Source organism: Telopea speciosissima, chromosome 3 (genome assembly GCF_018873765.1).
Source record: "Telopea speciosissima isolate NSW1024214 ecotype Mountain lineage chromosome 3, Tspe_v1, whole genome shotgun sequence".
Taxonomy (NCBI): Eukaryota; Viridiplantae; Streptophyta; class Magnoliopsida; order Proteales; family Proteaceae; genus Telopea; species Telopea speciosissima.
This window is the reverse complement of record NC_057918.1, coordinates 30216821-30239731: the sequence shown is the minus strand read 5'-3', so window position 1 is coordinate 30239731 and position 22911 is coordinate 30216821. Positions and strand designations below refer to the sequence as shown.

Sequence of the window (22911 nt, the reverse complement as noted above, 5' to 3'; positions counted from 1 at the left end):
GAATCAAATCAAACTTTGTTCCTTCAATATCCATCTTCATCACCACAATATCACTAACTGATATTGTGTTTGTTGGACAAGTGTGTGTCCATCAAATTCGGTTCGGTTCGGTTCAACCCGGTTCACCTTTGTATTGAACATTTATACATTTTAGTTTAATATTGTCACATGCGATATGAATTTTTTGAGCATTATGTGTCCGTAAGTTATACTTAAAATGGTAGTCGCGACTAGGGTTTGGGCTGGGCACCATTATCATATGGTCGTCGCATTGGGTATGCCTAGACATGTGATGTCAGGGTACGAATGCGAGTGCTCCCATGTTTGATGTGTGCATTGACGAAGAATCTACTTTATCGATTCCCTCATATATTACTGCCGGATGTAGGAAGGGATAGACATGTGTCACCGACACCCGCACTGAGGGAACCCGTCCACCGCAAAGTGTGATCGCATTCTTTAGTTCATCAATGACCGAGACTCAAGCGAGTCAAAGCCGGTGTTCTGCGAATGCGTGAACACTTTGTGAGTGAAGGAGTTATCCAACACGGTCACCACGCCCATTGGGGAACACCAAGATAGAGACTGCTCTGTGCATGGTCGGATCAAAATCTGGATCCAAGGCTTTTTTGGAAATGGTTTTGCAAAAATCTATTTTACATAAAATGATACATTATTTATAATTATTTGAACAAAGTATTTTATCGAGTTTTGCGGGACCCGATCAGATGCACAGATGTTCTTATATGGACTTGTACTATGGATTGGGGTTTGGCAGTACATGTGTACGTGCCCTAGATTCCATAATGATGGTGTTGATTAGTGGGGGGGTTGTATATGATAATAGTTATCATATAGGAAGTTATTTAAAATTTGCTAATTTAATTGGCTCTTTATTTAATTAATGGAATTGGTGCTAATTGTAATTATCCATTAATAATTAAATAAAGTAGCTAATTAATACTTTTCCTATTAAATTCTGCTTCTTCCCCTTTTAGAAGCACTTTGAGTTTAAACAGAACTGCCAAACTGAGAGAAAGAGAGAGACAGACTCTCACTGGGATTAAAGTAATCCATCCAGGGTTTAATTAAAACCCTAGATCTATAAAAGGATCAGAAAACGCAGGAGGGGTGCAGTGCTCCACGTTTTTGCCTGGCCCCCTCTTCTGCGTTTTGGTCTCTCTCTCCCTCTTTGAAATCTCTTCTTCTTCTTCTTCTAGTTTCTTTCATCTGTGTTTGAGAGTTAGGGTTTGTGAAACCCTAGATCTATGTTAAGAATTTGAGAGCATCCGGGATTGGCTTGAAGAACCTTGGTAGCACCATTGGAGGTTGAGGACCTGCTTTGCTTGGAGCGCTCCTTGGAGGAAGAACCACTGTCTATTGGAGGAGCAACACTTGAGGCTCACCAGGTTAGTAGTTCTTTATTAATTCCTTCAGTTTATTGATTATTAATATTTATGGGATGCGAAAGAAACTTGAATCGATTTAATTCCACTGCGCATTCAAGTATGGGATGGATTCCTCTTGCCATGTGATCGACTAAAGATGAATTTCTCCGTCCCTATTGTGATATTTAATATTATGGGACGCAATAAGGAAGGAGAAACCTTAATAGAGATGCATCAGATTCCCATGGGCGACCATGGGAAACCCTAAAATTTCATGGGGCACCCATGGGACACCATGTCCCATGGGATAACCCAGGGTGTGCAAAACCCTAATTTTGTAGTATATTGGTTTCCCTAGGGAACCATGGCTTGATCCCTGGACCATAGTTTGACCTACAGTGTTCTTCAACCAATTGGCAAAGTCGAAACCCTAAATCATATCCAAATCGCCCACCAAATTGTTCGACGATTGAACAGGTTGAATCCGACCCATTCCTCTGCCTTTGATTTCAGAGTCGTGTTGGGCTAGCCCTTAGGCGTTTTTCATCTTCTTTAGACTGGGCCACTATGGCCGTTTTGGATGATAATTTAGTTTTATCTCGTTCTTTTACGTATGTTTTCTTTGCTTTAGTTTCTTGTTCTGTTGTTCATGAGGCCCACCTTTTAGCTAGCACCGCATGTTTTTTTTTGTCCCTATTTTGGTGGCTTTCTCCCCCCCTCTTCATTACCCTATTGTAATCCTTTAGTCTGGGATTTACCCTGCGACAGTGATCCATAATAAAATTGTTGATTCTGACCACAAAAAAAAAACTTCTAAGGGTTGCGAATTGGAGTCCAGCTCACATTCACGTACATGAGCATACAAGAACTGCTCCCATCTATTCAGATGGAATCCACTTTGTGGGACCCACAATCCATCTTAATAGCTGGGAGTCGTTCTCATATGCTCATGTACGTGAACATGAGCCCAACTTTGCGAATTGTGTAGCAAATGCCCGGACTAGGAAGGCGTTGTCCATCATGTGTAGGAACTAATGGTTGCATTGAACATTCCATTTCTTGGCTTTCAAGACTTTTTACATCTGAAACTTTAGGCTCTACACATGGTTATCCTCTTCAAAAGATCCCTTTTTCACCAAAAAAGGAAACTCAATCGCCCCAAAATCAGTATCACTGAGTATGGATACTAATATGGATAAGGCGATTCTGGCGATCCGAGACTAGCCCTAAAATATGGTGGGGGGGATTTCTAAACTAGATGAGAAATAGGAGGTTTCGACAAGGCTAGGCACAACAACACTAGTCTCAAGGTCCTCGGTTTCTCCATTGCTTATAGTACGTCGAAAAGATAAAACACGAATAAAATTCAAAAACCTTCACGCAGCAAGGTTAGTTGAAGTACGTGGATTTTAAACTCCTTCTCTCTCTCTCTCTCTCTCCCCGCCAGTTTTAGGAATCAGTCCACATCGACCAATTCATTTTGGTATTGATAGTAATCAATGTCGATACCTGATTGATATTAATCAGTCCATATACAAATATGATATTTTTTTTATTTTCCTAAGGGTCGTGATCCCCTTGAGGGTAAGCTAACTCCAAAAACTCACCTTCGGTTTCAATTGCAGTTTGCAAATCACCTGCATGATGCTGGAATCACTAGTAATCGATGGTCAGTCATACAGTGATGAATTCGTTCCCCGGCCTTGTATACACCGCTCCTCATAAGAAATGACCCGGTCTAGCCCATTCCTTGAAAAAAAAATTTATGGGATCCTTATCCACCAAAATTTTCACTTTTAGTTCCGACCAACGAATAATCATTAAGTCATCCTCTTTCGGAGAAAACATACAAAGAGACCTACCAATACTATTGAAATGATAAGAGAAAATGTTATTTTTTATTTTCATTCACAAAATTCAAAATCCTGGGCCGATTGGACCCATTTTCAAACAAAGTGGAGTTGAAAATTGTGTATAACTTGTACAAAACTTTCATTTTTCCAATTCGATCTGGTCCATATCAAGAGTTTCTTTTTGTATCATATACGAATGATCTAATCTACAAGGATGATGATTGGGAATTGTTTGATCATCTTTTCTCCAAGGAAGAAACGAAACACAATCAACTTGAACTCGGAACAACAATTCAAATGATGTCACCTTCACACCGAACTTTATATTTAGATGAATATGATAAAACATATACATCATAGTAGTTTTGGTTGATTCTGAAAAGGTTTAGTTACAAAAGTGGCATAAAGTAGAAAATGGTTATTTTTACCCGACAAAACCTTAATTTTTTCGACAATGCCAATAATTGTGGTTTTTAATGAGACTCCAGAAAACTCCTTTCATCACTCTCGCCACACTTCCCAAGTTGACAAAATTTGATTTCTACAGATAGACAGTCAAGATTTGGATTAGCCACATCTCAAACTTATGGCTTAGATTCAATCAATTTTCCTTGCAATGCACCTTATATGTTCATACACCCTCTTATAGTCCCCTAGACCCTCGTTGGAATCCTATAATTTTTATAATGGTTTGTTTTGCCACATAGTTAGATTGGATTGGATTGGATTGAAATTTGATACGTGACGAGGGAGCTTAGGGTCAACCTCGCCACAAAAATTGGACCGCAACATACTGTCATCTGATAGATTGTTGATATCAAGTATAATTTCATAGATTACCTAAGTGGGTGTTCCATATCAAGATCCTTTCTTCTTCTTTTTATTTATTTATGGCAAAAGGTTATGTGCGCGGTCGTGCATCATGCATACAACCATTGGACGGAGTCGAGAAGGGTGCACCGTAGACCCTCATCCCCATCCGATGGCTTTGTGCATGATCGTGCACAAAACCCTCCCCCTATATTTATTTTTTATTAGGGGTGAGGGAGGGGTTGGCATCAACCCCATACATGGGAAAGCTCAACTCCTTTCCTACTAGGGCCACCATGTGTAGGGCCGACTTGCCCAATTGAAGCCATTAAATGTGTAGTCGTGTAGATGATCCATTGGCTTGGCATCCATTCTTCCAATGGTTTAGAATTAGTCAATGAAGCTCTTATTGTCAAGGAAACTTCTGACCTTATCATGATGCATAAAGACCTCCATCTGGGTCTGAAACTTGCATGAGACCAAAGCAAGGGAGGGTGGGGCTTACCTACGGGCAAAACTTGAGCTGTCAAATGCCAATTTTGGAAAGGGATACATGGTTGATGGTGCTATAGAGGATCGTAGCCTGTTTTGAAACATCTAGTTTTGGATGAAATGTCACGTTCCTTACACACGGGAAGAAAGTAAAACTCCAGTTACACATTAGAAAAATGTGAAAGTTTTCCACATCTTGTGGAGTAGGGTTCAACCACCACCTAGGGATTATGATTGCACTACCTCTACTGTACAAAATCGATAATGCCCTTCCCACTATTCTTGATGTTCATCACAAGATACACAAATCCATTGGTGAATAAATTCTTCCTTCGTCATGGATGAAGGGAAACTTGATACTTGGAATAAAAAGCAAAGGGAAAACACTCATTGAATCATCGGGGAGGATACATCAACACCATTTGTATTTATCTCTTCGCTAACATGAAATGACTCCACTATTTTTCTATGTATAATACCATTTTATCACACCTTATCGATACACTCTCTTATGCTGATTGCTCAGAAAACCTTCTCCCAAAAGCAATATATGTATGATAAAATAAAATAGAGAGAAGGAAAACTCAGTTTCAAGATTTGGTAAGGTAAAAAGCTTTGGGCTCAAACATCGAAGATACCTCACCGTCGGCATCACCGATATTGCCACCTGCAATCCATTCAATTTTCCAATGATATCAACCCAAAATGAACAGAATCAAGTTCTACTCTTTCAATTTTTTAAATTAAAAGGGGTAATCCTCCCTCGATTTTCACTTTGTTGTTGTTGTTCTAGTGAGAACGGTCTGCGAAAAACCTAGGGATTTCTCTCGGCAACGCAAGAACCACTTGCAGTGGTCATCGCATGACCTCCGGCTCACAATGTAGCCTTTTCACCCCTGTGGCTTGATCTTTCTCCGCCACAGTGGCGTGCAGTCCTCCGCCCCCAGTGGCGTGTTTCCTCTTCCTTTTTTCCCCTTCTTTCCCTTTCTCTTCCCTTTCCTCTTCTCCTTCTCTTCCACTAGCCTCATTTCAGAGCTATGTAGCTCTTGGTTCTGATATCGAACCTTGATGAGAGGAACTGGAGATTTCACAAGTAGGGGGAATAGAAAAGTCCCCATTATTGTTGTGAAGTGGCACCCCCCCTCCCATAGGAAAAGTTCCCATTGATGCTGCCATTCCTTTGGATTTTATTTCTCTTTTCTTTTCTTTTTTGTGTTTGCAGATCATGCCGCCTCAGGTGCTGGTGGCACAGAGGTTGTCGTCGGCTCCAAAGCTCCAGTCACCGTTCAATCTTCACCATCCCTCTCTATCATCGGACGAAACTCCACTCGTCGACCCAGCAGATCTATTTGAAAGTAGGTTGTGGTGGTGGTCTTCCTATCATCCATTGATGCTCCATTCGTCGATCCAACAAACCTTTGCCGATCCAGCTAGTCTGTTTTGAAGTAGGTTGTGGCAGCGTGTCGGCACATGTGGACAGTTTGGTGTTGGATTTTTTCGGCACATATGGGACCCCACTCTATTGACACGTTCGTTCATGCGCTCATTCTTAGCTATGTCTACAGTTTTTCTTCTAGGGAAGTGGTTGTGACCCATTCCCTCATTTGGATGACCCAGTCAATGGCATATAAGATCGGGTCAATTTCCACTTCATGGTTTTGGATACCTTATATCCATACCTTGTGTTTGTCATGCTCTCTATCTTATGTATCTGTTTTGCCTTTGTTTGGCGTTTGGTGCATGTGAATAAATAGCCCTCTTTTCTACACAGAAAAAAAAGAAGAAGCTAAATATGTATAATTTTTTTTTTTCCTGAAAAAAGAATATATAGTTTTTTATCCATATTTAATACCTCCAATTTAGCATCGATTCATTTATTTTGATAGGTCCTTTGAACCTACCCATAACTACATGATGGTTGTGTCCCAAGAAAGGAACCTAGACATTAGACATGCATCCTACTAACAATCGCTTTATAAATTTTTTTCCCCTTTCAATATATACAGTTTGTCAAAATTGGAGAGAGAATAAATTGTTTTCCCACTAAATTGCCTCATATCTTATTGTTTTTTAATATGAAGAAAAATAAAAGTATTCTATTTTAATATTATCACTAGGAAAATGATTCATATTACCGTATTACATACCCTCTCACTATCTATGATATTCTCTCTCCTACATAATCATCTGGCCCTCCTGTATACATATTGTAAGGCATTCCCTCTTGTGTGACCATTGGTTTGGTGTGGGAGATGCCAATATACATGAGCAGTGTGTTGATCCCTCATCTTATTATTATTATTCGGGAAAAGGATTCCGACGCCAGGTTTAGAAAACTTTTCCTACATTCCTTGCCACATGGACAAATGATGTGGCAAATCTAACAATTGGATAGAAAATCCATGGTCTATATTACCTACATGTTAAATTTTATAGTTTAATTCAAACAAATATCCTCATGTATTAAGATGCATCCATAGTACTATTACAATTACAGTGCAGTCTTGCACTCTCGCATACCCTAGATTTAAAAGCTATATTTGCCACTTAGATAACTTTGATAATCTGAAATTCACATGTAAGCAAGGGATATATGTGTTTAACTTCTACAATTGGACTCCTATATGGGTTTAAAGTGGATGTTTGGAAAATGTTCGTACCAAAGATGTTAGGAACTTGACTATCTTATTATTAGGGGGGGTTGTTTTATGCTTGGGAGTGCACAGGGACGCAGGCTACGCCCAGACACATGGGGCAAGGTTTGGCCATCATTTCGGCCATCCAGGGAGCGGGGTGGTCATTTTGCCCACCCCATGTGTCTGGACGCATCCTATGCCCCCCAGTGCAGAGAACATTTTCCTAGTATTAGGGAAAAGTTTTTTTTAGCTGACAGTGCAGGGTACACTAGCACCCCTCTCTCTCTCTCTCTCACATGAAATGACCTCTCTATCATTCTATGAACGAAACCATTTCGGCAATTTTCATTGGTGCACTCCCCATGCCGCTTCCTCAATAATGCTATTCATATTATTAATTAGGGTCCTTCTATGCATCACTATGCCTAATGAAGTATAATGCTTCGCTATTTGCCACTTGGCCGTAAATGTGAGAAAGGACCCCACATACATCTGAATGGCCAAATTTTAGTCTAAAAGTAAGGAAAGTTGCTAAAACTGTGATTCAAAGTTTTAATAAAATTATCAAAATGCCATCAATGGAGAAGAATATAAAATATAAAATGACATCTTTTGTAATTTTCGCTACTTACCCTATTTATTTTAAGCTGAAATTATGAATTTTTATCCGCTGCTGTACGCATCGTGCGGCGCAGCAGCGGCTGCTATACTGGAGCGGATAAAGGTCCCTAAAATTATACCAAAGAGATGCTTGCCTGATCCTCTATCACATGTGACAAATAGTGAAGCGTTGTACTTCACTAGGCATAGTAACATGAAAGAAAATCATTAAAACAGGAAAGAGAGTTTTATGTTTGATTGTAAAAGTAGTCGGCTTTTGGTTCCAGTTCTATTCAGGTAAGGATGTCAATCTGTTCGGTTCAATTCAGGATACAATATGAACAAAATGAAACTGAACTGAAACTGTATTATTTTCGTAATTTCAAAATCAAAATCGAATCCAATCGAATGAGTCTCAGTAATTCAGTTCAAATTCAATTTAAGTGGAAATAATTATTGAAGCAAATAAAGTTGACAAGAAAATTACAACTACATTGAGATATAGTTCCATAATATCATATCCGGCATCTTTCATTCCTTTTTACACAATTCAACAAAGAAAACCCATAGTAGATACTTTCACACTACTCAATAAGTACACGTGATTGTAAGGTTTTGTGTGATTCTTGGAAAATAATAATAATAATAATAATAATTTGGCTGATTTCTTTGATTTCTCGGCAAGACCCAAAAATGTATGTGTTACTATATTTTTCCCATTTTTTCACCATCGTTCCTCTGAGACCTGAGTTGAGTGAGTTGGGTTCCCTCTTCTCCTACTCTACCTGAAGAACCCTAACCTTTTCCTTCCATCTCCTACTCTGTTGAAGGAAAAACATCTAACTGGAGAGATAAGAGTCCGAACCTTTCGTTTCTGTCGAATCCAAGAACAAATCGATCTAATCTGATCGTTCCAAACATCATAATCTTTTTTTTCCCCTTCTCTTTTCTTGTTACAAATTCCACCCCTCCCTCCTTTCTCTGTGCTTCTCCAATGGGGGACAACCAGAAGGAGGATCGCAGTGAGAGCAGCGATTTCACATCGGAGGACGAAGGGACGGAGGATTACAGGCGAGGAGGTTACCATGCGGTGCGAATTGGTGACACATTCAAGAACGGCCGCTACGTAGTGCAGAGCAAGCTCGGCTGGGGCCATTTCTCCACCGTCTGGCTCGCTTGGGACACTCACAACTCTGTATGCCTTCCAAAACCCCTCCACCAAAATCTGGATTTTATTTTTCTTTCTTTCACTCTATTATTGTTGTTATGTTATTCATGCTGTAACCGGCACTGGTTCCGTTGCCTTTGTAGGTTATTTTAATTTATCTTCTTTGATTTATAATGGAACATGTAGAGACATAGAAAAAATCCTTCATTTATCCATGTTTCTTTTTGGTTCCATTGAATTTTGTATTGAGATTGTCTTCGTTTTCCTACGATTCCTGTTTAAACGGTAGCGATATGTTGCTCTCAAAGTTCAAAAGAGCGCTCAACACTACACTGAGGCAGCGATGGATGAGATAACCATCCTCAAACAGATCGCTGAGGGGGATCCTGATGACAACAAGTGCGTCGTCAAGCTTTTGGATCATTTCAAGCATTCTGGACCCAATGGGCAGCATGTCTGTATGGTTTTTGAGTATCTGGGTGATAATCTCTTGACCCTTATTAAGTACACTGACTACCGCGGGATGCCTCTTCACGTGGTTAAGGAAATCTGTTTCCATATTTTGGTGGGTTTGGATTACTTGCATCGCCAACTTTCTATTATACACACTGACTTGAAGCCTGAGAACATCCTCCTATTGTCCACGATAGACCCAGCAAAAGACTCCAGAAAATCAGGTGCTCCTCTCATCCTCCCTGCTACCAAGGATAAATCCGTCTTTGAGTCTGGGGCTGCCAAGGATATCAAGAGCTCCAACGGTGATTTGACAAAGAGCCAGAAGAAGAAGATCCGCCGGAAGGCTAAACGGGCAGCTCAAGGTTGCATGGGGCAGGAAGCTGCTGAGGAATCCGAACCTGAGTCAAAAACTGCTGGTGCAGAAGCAACAACCTCTGATGCAAAAGTAAATGCCTATCCCTTGGAAGACCAGCCAACCACTTCTGTCTTCAAAGATAAATCATCTAGTGCGGCTGATGCATTAAAGGATTTTAGTAAAGAAAGTCAGGGTTATAAGAGAGGGAGCCGCTCCACAAGGCAGAAACTGTTAGCATCTGTTGACCTTAACTGCAAATTGGTTGATTTTGGAAATGCCTGTTGGACATATAAACAGTTTACGAGTGATATCCAGACAAGGCAGTATAGGTGCCCTGAGGTTCTCCTTGGTTCCAAGTACTCTACTGCGGCGGATCTCTGGTCATTTGCTTGCATATGCTTTGAGCTTGCAACTGGTGATGTTCTCTTTGATCCTCACAGTGGCGACAACTTTGATAGGGATGAGGTATGGATATATTTTGCTTCTTTGAAACTCTGATCATTTTATCATGCCATTTTCTACCACTTGCTGTTAGTTTGTTTCTTAAAAGAAATCCTTAAAATGCTACCTGGCAAACTATCGGAGTGCTTTTCTTATTATTTTCCTAGTTCACGGGCTATCATAAGTTACTATGTGTGTCTTGAGAATTCTTCTGACACTAAGCCAACTGTAGGAAGCACTCAAGTTTCACTTTTATCTGTAGAAAATTTTGTTTCTGCTGGTATGTGTTCAATTTAACTTCAGAGATTCTATGACTAACGGGGTCTTGTAACCATTTCTATTGAATCCTAAAACAATTACAATCCACTTCTATGTCTCATGGATGCTGTACTTATTGATTTTTGATTGATTGTATCCTGAAACACAATTGAAAATGTGGATAGGATAGGGTTTCGGTTGCTTAAAACTAACAGAATACAGACCTTGCTGGGGAATGGTTACAGTTTAAGATTGAAGGAGTGGGTGGGGGGGATTGTGAAATGATTAACAGTTTGTTTTAGAGGTACTTGATAATTCTAGTAAATATGATAGGGTGCCAGTTACCATGTTTTCTTGCTAGGGAATGACTATATGAAATCAACCAAGCAAAACAGACTCAATAAACTGACCTGATTAAAGCTGGAAGAAATGATGGAAAGATATTGGAGAATTCCCCTGTAGACTTCATCAAGAAAATAGAGATACTAGCATATATGTTGCTATCCAGCCTCCTAGATATACTCATTGACAGTCCTCTCTCCATGATAAATTATTAAGTATTCATAGTGTTCATCTTAGTCAACCTGCCGCAGGAAAGTATTAACGAACCATGAACCCTGTGGGTTAAAATGTCCAAGGAAGTGACCCAACGAAGATGTAGGATAGCTCTCTGTTCTAGGCCTTGCCTATATAGGACTACATTAAATTGGTATCAGAGACATGGATGAGCATGGCCAGCCCATTACCTCTGTCTCCATCGACTCTTTGAACAAAATTCTGGAGATGCTTCAGCAGTTTCATGCTGGTCAAAGGGCTATAAGTGAAACGTTGCAACGAATTGAGCAACACCTAACTACTCCAGTAAGGAACAACAACATACCAATGGAAAAAGGACATATATCAATTACACTCTCAAGTTCACCGACCTCATAGAAGGCACAGGGAAGAAAGGTACAGAGCTCACAAGGAATACAGGTATAGAGAATACAAATTTTCATTGCCAAAGGAAGTTGAAGATAAAGATGAAGTAACAACGAATTGTGACGAAAAAGAAGAGACCATGTTTGAAGCTTCAAAGATGGAAGTTCAACATGTAGAAGATTCTACTGAAGAAGTATACATTGAAGAGAACAAAGTAGACAAAACTGAAACAATAGAAGATGAAAAGTTGATTGAGAGCATTCCAAAGGAAAATAATGACCTTGAAGATGCTGTTCTTGAAGAGGTGGAGCTTGTGTCTCACGCATTAGATGAGAAGGTTGCTAACAGTGAAGGCTCTATGGACGAGACATTGACAGTTGCTGCTGATTCAAAGAAAGAACACAGTGAGTTTGTTATGCCACCATGGTTCTTTGAAGAGAAAGCTCCACGCATTGAAGACTTTATCCTAAATGTTCCTGCCTCATCGGAATTTTGTTTGGGGATGGTCAAAGCTGCTGATCACATGTTGATTCCCCCCCATCACTGCAACAAGTTGGGGAGAGTTGATGCAGGTTCATCATAGAAATTGGCTTATTTCTTTAGAAATAGGCCTAGGGTTGGGTCATATATATGTTGGGCCTTTGTTCCCAAGGGTTTTCTATGTATTAGGCCACTTTAATGAGCCTAAACTAGGGCCTAGGGGTACATAGGTTGCATACGGGATTAGCCTAATACTTAGTTTATTTTATGTTTTTTAATTGAACCGGTTCAAATTGGTTGCATCCAATTGGTTCAATTTAAGTGACCGTGTGACTTGGTTAAGTGGTCATGTGATGTAAGTTGGGCTAGATTATGACTCTATAAGTCCAGGCATGTTTTGAGTCTATTTCTTTTAGTATTTTAGTTTCCCAGTTAGTTTAAGTTACCTAATAGGTTAAGGATTGGGTTAGACCTTTCCTTTTTAGTGTAAGAGTCTAATTTTGAGTCGTTTATATAAGGTTGTAAGGGGACCAAGTATTGAATACGAATTTGATTAATAAAAACTCAGCTTTATGCTTGCTGCCTTTGTTGCTGCCATTGCTCCCTTTGTGTGAGTGTTACCTTGTGGATCTCAAGGTGAAGGGTAAGTGGACTCTCATGACTCCTTATGTCTGTCCAGTATCGGGAGGTTCTTCTTCTTCTTCATTCAAGCTTCTTCAAGCTGCTGTTGCTGCCTCTGAAGGAGATCAAACCAGTAGGTAATCTTAGTTTCCTACATATATCCTTCCCCTCTTCATCCTCTAACCTAATCCACATCCCCCCTCTATCCATCAAACCCTAATTCTCCATTAAACCTGCACTCCTACCTCAACTAGGACTCCCCCATAACTCCAGATTTAGCCATCACTTTCGAGCCCTACATCCAGCCTATATCCCCCACACCTCTCCCTACACTCGACCCTAAACCTAGCCTTTAGTCTCCACTATAACCCCTCCATTCCCCCACTCCATTAAGCCTAAAAACCTGCAACTGGATTCTGCCCAAACTGCAGAATTTTTGAACCTTCCTAAACCCTAATATTTATATGCCATTAAAGCCTCCTAGACCTGCATATTAAAACCCTATAAACCCCATTACCATTATTCAACCCTAACCCTAATTTCTGCCCTAATTACCTTAATCTGTCCCAATCGGCCAGCATTGTTAGGTGATCCTATTCCCCTGGCTCCTAGTGGGACTTCTCCTACCTAGGACTACATCACCAAGGGGTTGAAAAGTAATAATTTCATAAGGAAAAAAATTAAAAAGAGAAACAAACCCCAAGGGGTTAGCTCAGTTGGCAAGGACCAACGCATCACAATTAATAAGTCATGAGTTCAACTCGCCTTTAGGCCTACCAATCCCCAAAAAAGAGAGAGAGAGAGAGAGAGAGAGAGAGAGAGAGAGAGAGAGAGAAATTCAAAAATCTCTATTAGATGATATAGGAACCAATCTAAGCATGAAAGAATCCTCGGGAAAACAGAGATTTATATTTTGAAGGGAATTCAAATTCTTGATTTTATTAATTTGAAGTTAAAGAATCTTGATTAGATTGGGATACAAAAAGTTTCATATTTAAGCAGTTTTCCAGAAACGATCAAGAACCTGAACCACAGATAGCAACAGTAAGAAACTAGAATAGCGATAGTAATTGACTAAACAGAGACTTGATTCCATGCATCTCCCGTACATTACTTTGATATGCCTACACTTATGATTTATGCCTACACTTTTGTATTGGAAAAGAACATCATAGCTTATGTTGCATTTGTTGTTGAAGAGCAAACATTGATGCACACACTATTCAAGATAATAGAACTCACATCCCTGGGATGCTCCTTGATGAGTACATCTGCCTATAATAATTAACATGACTCTCATAGAGTTGCTAATAAAGCCATAGACATGGCATGACTTAATTGAGCTCTCTAGAAGTCTTGTTTTAGCTGCCGAATTTCCATAATCAGCTGAAATATCAATAATGTAAATCTATTTAAGCTTTGTAATCCAGAATACTTTAATGATCCCTAACTATATAATAAATGAATATACACAAACAGAATAACCATTAAAGACTACTCTTGTAACTGCATTAGCTTGTCCTTTTACTTTTTTTTTTTTTAATCACCTTAGTTGTGGACCTTTTCTTTCTTATTCATAACATGCTGTCTAGCATGTGACTACTCGATTGCATGAGCTGTTGCATGAGCCTGCATCCTTATATATGGGTGAACTTCTGCAGATATTTTTTAAAATTATCTTTCCTATATGTACTCATAATGTATATGGTTAAACTGAGAGTTGCTCTAAATCACCTTCAAATCAACAGTCCTAGTGAAGATAGGACTGGGTATCGCAGGAACTAAACAATGGGCAGAATTGCAGGGAAAATAAGACAGATTAGTACCTTAAAGAAGACAAGAATAAAAGCTAATAGCACCTGGGCTTCCCACCGCAAGGTGTTGATTGGATTCAGCACCAATCACACCTTGATTCACACAAGGAAGGAGCATTCTGAATCAACACAGAACCAAAGGCAAAAGCCAAACTTTATTCATCAAATTCCTGTAGCCAATACACAAGGAAGGAGCATTCTGAATCACCACAGAACTAAAGGCAAAAGCCAAATTTTATTCATCAAGTTCGTGTAGCCAGTAGCACCTGGGTTTCCCACCACAAGGTGTTGATTGGATTCACCATCAATCACACCTTGATTCACACAAGGAAGGAGCATTCTGAATCACCACAGAACCAAAGGCAAAAGCGAAACTTTATTCATCAAATTCGTGTACAAGGCTGTATCCCCTTACAAATTTATATAGAATACTAAAAAACAGACTCAAACACTTAAATGGAAAAGCCTAACCCAATCCTTAATTAATAAGGTAACATAAACTGACTAGGGAACTAAAATAATGAAGGAAAATTGATTCAATACAGGACTGGACTTATAGAATCCTAATCCAGCCTAACTAAAACACTTAATAACAATTAAAATAAAGAATACACTTACTTAACTAATCCTGTATGCCTAGCCTCAACCCATATTATTGGCCCATTGAAGTATCCCATTACATAGAAAACCCATTGAACCAAAGGCCCCACACATACATAATCCAATCCAAAGCTTATTTTTACTAAAATAAGCTTGCATATGTATTTTTTTGCATTAATTTTCCCAGGTTTAAAAAAACTTTACCTTGAGTTTTGGAACCATAGTTGTCAAGGCAGCAAGGTGACCTAAGGCGGTGGAGGGGTGACTAAGTGCTTAGGCGATAAGGCGCCTGCCTAGGCGTTTCCTACTTGACCAAGGCGCAAAAGTATTATTTTTTTTATTACCCCTCTTTTCTAACATTATTTAGTATGCTACAATATGTACCTTATATCATAAAAAATCAACATTAAGCCACATCAAGTCATCAAAAATCAATATTAAGCAACACCAAGTCATAAAAAATCAACAGTAAGTCACATCAAGTAATCAAAAATCAATATTAAGCCACATAAAGTCATCAAAAATCAACATAGAACTAGAAGACAACAGAACTGAAGAAGCAAGCTATTGGAAGTTTGAAACAATCAAAACATACATTTGGTTTATACTGTTCTTAGAAAATATGATCTTATCAATAAGTAATTAAACTACTCTTGATTTAGAGAAATGTTCTTGTTCTCTAACAAGTTTGACTGATCAAATGATTTTGTTTTTATATGAGACTTTTTGTATTAGGTAGAACACAAAACCAGCTTTCCAACAAATCCAATATTGCTTAAATCTGATTTATATTGAAGGAGTTATGTTTCGGTCAAACCTTATTTGGTGTGTGCGAATGCTGTCAAAATCGCTTTGAATGAAAATATTTTTTAAAATATTAAAACAAATGAATATTTTACCGCACTTTGGGTTTTTAATAATGTTTTACCATATTAAGATTTATGGAATTTTTAGATTTGAGAAAAAACTCAGCATTAGAAAGTTGAAAATTTCACCTACCGCCAAAAATCCAATTTTTGTTCTTGAATTGGGGGGGTTGACTTTTTATCCTTTTGGAATTTGATTTTTTAACTATTTTTATTGGATTCAAATAGGGGGTATTTGATGAATGAAATATCTTAAGTAAATGAAATACAAATATAAAAACATTTACTTAAATGATATTTGACATAAATAAGTGCCAGAACTTGGTCTGATACCAATTAAATCAGTGCAAGGCGCCCTACACTAAGGCAGCAGTCGCCTAGGCCCCTAGAGATCTGCCTGGACGCCTAGGCGGCGCCTTGACATCTATGTTTGGAACGTCAAGGAATCAACTTTATGTGGTGAATGTTCGATTTCAAACATAACAGAACTCTGACAGCTCCTGGATGTTAGGAATGTAGTCTTCAAGGTGTGGAGCTTTCTCTTCAAATAACCTTGGTGGCATCACGCTGAATCAATATCAACTGTGAATGTCATATTCATAGAGCCCTCAACTTTGGTGGCCTTCTCATTGAAGACTTGAGGCACAAGCTCTACCGCTTCAAGAACAACATCATGGATATTGACGTTCTCTTGTGGAGTGTCCTTGATCATTGCCTCATCTTCCACTATTTTAGCTTTGTCTGCTTTGATCTCTTCAGTAGAATCTTCTACTCGTTGACCTTTTGTCTTTGAAGCTTCAAGCACTATCTATACTTTATCATCACAGTTCACTGTGATCACTTCTGCTTTATCTTCAACTTCAGGCTCCTTTTCTTTGGATGCTTCCTTTGTTTCTTCCTTTGATGGTGTAAAGTTGAGCTTAACTTGTGCTTTAACATTATTGGTGTCTGACTTCCAACACTCCCTATCTTGTTAATGAATTCCATAGATGGCTGCTTCAAGTTCTCTTCAGCTTTAAATACCTTTTGGTGGTAATCTTGTTGAAGTGAACTTCCTTTTGATATGCTTTGGTGGGTTCTTTTCCTTCAGTTCTTCTTTCATTTCCTCCCACGTAGTGGCTGTTTTGCCACAACTCTTGAGCTTTCTCTCATAAGTCCTTCACCATTCACGTGCTAGTGTGCTACACCGATCAATTTAGTTCGAGCCTTCATCTTCGTTGTTTCAGAGAGTTTGAACTAGTCAAATTAATCATCCAAGCTTACCAACCAATCATAAAATATCTGTGGATCATGTTTCCCACTGTATTCATTCAGCTCAAGCTTGACCGTCTGTGTGTCGTCAAAGCGCTGTTGGATTGCACCAATACTGATGCAGAGGCTATGGCCTGGCTGGACAAGACATGACCCACTTTGGAGGCCCAAACTAAGAACCGGTCCTAACCAGTTTTCTGGTATGCAAGGACTGGTAGACGTTTGGTAGTTGACATAAGATGTAATGCTTAGTTTATTTCATCATATTTGGGTGGTTAGATTACGTAGGAGTTCTTTTGGTAGTTTCTATATTTGATATATGGGAGAGGGATAGGCACACTGCCCATGTGCGGTAAACTAGCGGGCAGCACCAATGGGTGTGGGAGATGGGTATCATACAAGAGGGGCAGGGGGGGACATTTCTGAGGGGGAAGAGAGAGAGAGAGAGATAGACACAGTAGGCGCTAGCTTACGGTACACTAGCGGTGTGCCCAGCCTTTTCCCTTGATATATAGCCTAGATTATTTAGTTTCCATTTTTTAGTTGGGTTTTTATTATCATGTAAGGGAGTTTCCCTTTATAGTTTAAATTGCCTATGTAATACATTAAAGGGCAGAATGAGAATGAATTGAAAGAAAGGTTGAGTTTTCTGTTGTAGTGTTGCGTGGCGTGCTTTTCTCTTCTTTCTTCTCTTTCCTTCCCTTCCCTTCCGTTAAGTCTTCTGACCTTTGTTTTCTCTTCTGTTCCTTCTTCCATTATTCTTTCAGCTAGTTCTTGTTTTTTTCTTCCTGTTCCATCTTGTATCTTCTTCTGCTGCCTACCCTGTTCCTCACAATAGGAGGGGTGAGGGCACTGATGGTACTGGCAGCCCCTAAGATTGCTTGCATCTCTTTCGTCTCTAGTACCCTCATCTTGAGATTTAGATCGAAGGTTCCCCTCCTCACCCCCCCCCCCCTCCGCTTGGTGGGGTTCCGCTGCCCCGGCAGTAGCCCCAGTTTTTCTGTGTCCAATACCACTCCTTTCTCCTTTATTTCTCCCCTTATTTTGTTCCGTTTGCCCCCCACTAAACCCCCTTTCTGTAGTATTTATTTAAGGGATAAACCAGTACTAAAAACAGAATTGAAACAGAGACATAAATTCTAAAAAGGGAGAAAACATATAAAATGAAAGTAGTTAATCAGATCAGGCTACAAGCCTGGTCGAGTTTCCCTTTTAGTTGGTATAAACCTTGCTGAAAGTTTCAGCATGATCCAATGGCTGGATCTGAAGATATGAAGGATTCCTAGTGACAGTCACTAGGACAAGTTTAAATCTGTCTGACCAGGAACTGTATGACGGTTCAGATCACAGATTCATATCCATCAAAAGAAAACCAATGTAGGATATCAATTTTCTGAATTATCAGAATAGTAACAGTATATGTCGGATTCAGAATCCAAGTCAATATTGGTCAATCCTACTCGAAGTAGGACTGTATCAAATACTTAGTGGAATCAGTATGTGAAAGCAGATCATAGAAGAGGGTATAGTCGATTGAAAGGTTCTGAAACTAGAATTGAAATTAGTCATGTAAGTCATCCTCAAATCAACAGTCCTAGTGAAGATAAGACCGGGTATTGCAGGAGCTAAACAATGGGCAGAATTGCAGGGAAAATAAGACAGGTTAGTACCTTAAAGAAGACTAGAATAAGAGCCAAAAGCACCTGGACTTCCCACCGCAAGGTGTTGATTGGATTCACCATCAACCACACCTTGGTTCACACAAGGAATGCGCATTTTGAATCACCACAGAACCAAAGGCAAAAACCAAACTTTTCTCATCAAATTCATGTACAAGGCTGTAGCCCCTTACAAGACTCAAAGACGGATTCAAACACTAAAAAGGTAGGGTCCAACCCAATCCTTAACTAATAAGGTAACATTAACTGACTAAGGAATTAAAATAATGAAGAAAACTGACTCAAAGCAGGATTGGACTTATAGAATCCTAATCCAACCTAATTAAAACACTTAATAACAATTAAAATAAAGAAAAAAATGCACTTGACTAATTCCTTATGCCTACCCTCTACCCATTTTATAGGCCCATTAAAGTGGCCCATTACAAAGAAAACCCATTGGATCAGAGGCCCAACGCCAACACATGCATAACCCAACCCAAAGCTTATTTCCATTAAAATAAATGGCCCACATCTGGGATTTATTTTCATCAAATCACTAGGTGTGGATTAGAGTGTTCTCTCCGGCAAAGACTCATCTATGATGCATTTGCATCAGTCATAGTAATGGCCAAAAAATTTCTTCTTAGACTCATAGTAGACGTCTTCCATGAGACTATTGTTGCAGGCCCAACTGAAAATCCAGCAATCAATACTACAACAAAATGAAAATTGCAGATATCCTATATGGAATGGATCTCTTTAGTTTCAAAAGGAACTTGCAAATAAGCTCTTCATCACAAAAATTCTGATTTCATGTGACTCATCGTAACATACTAATAAACCAGAACTCTTTGAATTATCAGAGCTAAGAGTCTTTGTTGGATATGCTCCATCTGAGGAACCTTGCCCCTTTCTTGCTTGCCGGTATGAAGTTGGTGGTCCCACCCTCCTGACATATCAACTATATCAACTTCAATTTTGATGAGTGATCCTGGGGAAATATGGGTGATGCAAATACACTACCTTGGACCAACCCAAACACAGTTTGGTATCCAGATGGAGATGAACCGGGTCCAAATTGATTTTTTGGAATTTAGTAGGATTTTAGGAATTTATGTTATTTAGGGAAATAATGTCTTTTAGTTTATTTATTCTCTTTATTTTAGAAGTTAGTTATGTAGGATATTTGGTTTCCCAATTGTTCTTAGTTTCCTAGTTAGAAAGTTAGTATTTATTTTTAGGATTCTTTTATTTCTCTTTATATATGATGTAATTCCCCATCGTTGGAGACATATTTGAAGAATGAATTGAGTTTATGGTTTGAATAGCCTGAGGGCTGTGTGCCTGTGCAGTCTTCTTCCCTCCCCCCTTTCTTCTTATGCGATTTCTCCTCTCTCCCCCTGCAACTCTGATTTCTTCTCAGGGTTTCCCTTCTTCCTACCGGCGCTCCACCAATTTGGTATCAAAGCCGAAGGATCCATCATCCTTCCCCATCAATCTCTTTCACTCCCTTCCCTGTTAATCTCTCTCAACCCATTCTTCTTCTTCTTCTTCTCTATCTCTTCCCTGCTGTTACTGTTCTGTGGTACGACCTGCAGCAGTGAACCAAAAAAAAAAAAAAAACCTGCATAATCACTTTCCATCTCCCCAACCCCTCCCGATTCACAGTAACCCCTTTCCCAGGTCTTCCCCAACCCCTCCCTTCGTTTCCCCATCTGTGACCGAAAAAAAAGAGTCGTCTCTGTAGAAAGAGAGGTCGAAAACAAAAAAATTTCTCGATCAGAGACCCACCCCACTCCTGTGATTCCCACCGACAAACCCCCAATCCCATCTCTTTCGATTCCCTTACCAAAACCCCCAACCCACCACCTTTTTTTTTTGGTTCTGCCAGAACCGGAAAAAAAAAAAAACAAAAGAAGAAGAGAATAGAAGAGAGAGCAAGAGAACTGAAACCAAAAGGAAGAAATCGCACCTGATTTCAGCAGCTGTGGTTCGAAATCCATCTCCAGCATGCATCACTGGTTGTCGAAGTTCCACTGCTGGCTTGATTCGAGCTCCTCGGTTGCAGCTCGCAGCACTTCTCTTGCCATCTCCTCACTGGTTCTCCAGCGGTAGAAAGCAAGTCCATAACGTCATCTACCCCCTACGATAAGTTGTCCCATTACTCCTCAATTTTCCAACATTACCCCACCCTTCCAATGTCTTACTTATTTTAAGGCTTAAATTCCTTTTTTCCAGAATTGCCCCTCTTTCTACCCATATTCAAATTGGCCTTTTTTCTCTTTATTTTCTTTAATTTATCTTTTTTCCCCAAGTTACTCCTCTGATGTCCCTTATTTCCACTTTATCCTAAATTTTCCTTAGTTCCCAAGTTTACCCACTCCTCTATATGTGATGCTCCTCTGATGTGTTTCCTAATATTACAATTCTACCATTATTGTTATATATTTCACATTATTTATAGGATTGCCATTAACTCTTTGATTTGAGTACTTTCTTCTAGCCATGGATTACTTTGTGTTCAAGTTTGTAGTTCGATTGCCCAATGGAAAGCTTGCTATGTTGTTTATCGATGAAGGGCAAAGCCAAAATTTTGTCTCACGATCTGTGATAGAGATGTTTTCCAAGAACGACCAGATCATTATTCACTCTGAGGATTATGTATTCATCGAATTCTCTGTTTCTTGTTATTGTGATGGAGCTCATTGTGAAGTGTTTGATTCTCCTCGGCGTGTTATTAAATTGGGTCGTGAATGGCTAGAAGAACGAAAAGGCATCATTGATTGTGATGGAGACTTGTGCACTCTACATCCTTTTCACATGTCCTAGACATTCATTCTTCATGGGTTAGTTGATGATGTTTGTTCCAAGCCAAAAGAGGCAGCACCAGTGATACAGCCTCAACCAGAACAGCCAATAGTGGCAACGGAAGATGAGCAGATCGTGGATCGAGTAACGACGGATTCCAGTGTAGTGAAAGCTATTACACATAATGAATTCGTTCTTCCCCACGATTTTCCAGCCATGGATGCACCTCCAAAGCTTCATATTTTGACATGGAACCTATAGCCCCCGCTTGTGAGCTTTTATTTCTACCATTCTACAAATCTCACACACGAGTTTTTCTCAACACCGGGGGAATTGATGCAAATACTCTACCTTGGACCAACCGAAACCCAGTTTGGTATCTAGATGGAGATGAACTGGGTCCAAATTGAGTTTTTGGAATTTAGTAGGATTTTAGGAATTTATATTATTTAGGTAAATAATGTCTTTTAGTTTATTTTATTCTCTTTATTTTAGAAGTTTGCTACGTAGGATATTTGGTTTTCCAATTGTTCCTAGTTTCCTAGTTAGAAAGTTAGTCTTTATTTTTAGGCGACTTTTATTTCTCTTTATATATGATGTAATTCCCCATTGTTGGAGACAGATTTGAAGAAAAAAATTGAGTTTATGGTTTGAATGGTCTGAGGGCTGTGTGCCTGTGCACTCTTCTTCCGCCCCCTCCTTTTCTTCTTATGCGATTTCTCCTCTCTCCTCCTGCAACTCTGATTTCTTCTCAGGGTTTTCCCTTCTTCCTACCGGCCCTCCACCAATAGAATTTTAGTTGTTGGATTGAGCATTTTGGGATTGATTTGAAGGTGTATTTTTGCATTTTCAGGTCGTATATATATTTATGATCCCATTTGTACATAGATTATGGCATTTCTAGCCTTCCAGGATGAGTCAAGAGAAAAAACAAGCCCCTTCAGAAACCCCAAATCAGATAAAAAAATATTCTTGGCCATGGAACTGGGCCTCTTGGCACATTCAACCTCCCTTCAGGTATTAAATAAATGGAGAATCATAGGAATCCTTGTTGAAGTTAGTTTGATTTTTGAAATTATTTCCCCTATTCTCTGGCATTTTAGTATATTCAGTTCATTTCTGTTTTCTAAGTTTCAGTATGGGTTTGTATGTAGGGCTGAGTAGATGTTGATCCACATTGCTGTATATTTGTGGTATCAAAGTGTGAATTTGAGTTACAGGTTGTTTATAGGTTTAAAATAGAGGAAAATTTTTTCCCAGAACTAATGTTTAAATTTGAGAAGGATTTAATGATGGGTTTCAGGTGGTGGGAGCTTTTGGTGTAGAAAGCAGGGTAGGCAATTAAGCTGCTTGAGCTATAACCTCCAATGGAGTTTGAATCCAATACAAAAGACATGAGTTTTGTATGATGCTGGTGACAGAGGGCACAACT

General features: G+C 39.3%; 1 protein-coding gene across 2 annotated transcripts in view; it reads left to right on the top strand.

Annotated features, from left to right (window-relative positions):
• Positions 1-8524: 8524 nt before the first annotated feature.
• The window catches only part of LOC122653998 (SRSF protein kinase 2), a 31863-nt gene continuing 17476 nt past the window's right edge, over positions 8525-22911 (top strand). The window contains exons 1-3 of one of the 2 annotated variants that reach the window (XM_043847972.1): positions 8525-8974; positions 9237-10223; positions 22368-22722. In XM_043847972.1, coding sequence (XP_043703907.1) covers positions 8774-8974; positions 9237-10223; positions 22368-22643 — 1464 coding nt within the window. In that variant the 5' untranslated portion in view covers positions 8525-8773 and the 3' untranslated portion in view covers positions 22644-22722. Of the gene's footprint in view, positions 8975-9236; positions 10224-22367; positions 22723-22911 lie in introns of those variants that run through there. The other variant, XM_043847971.1, reaches the window with a different exon arrangement.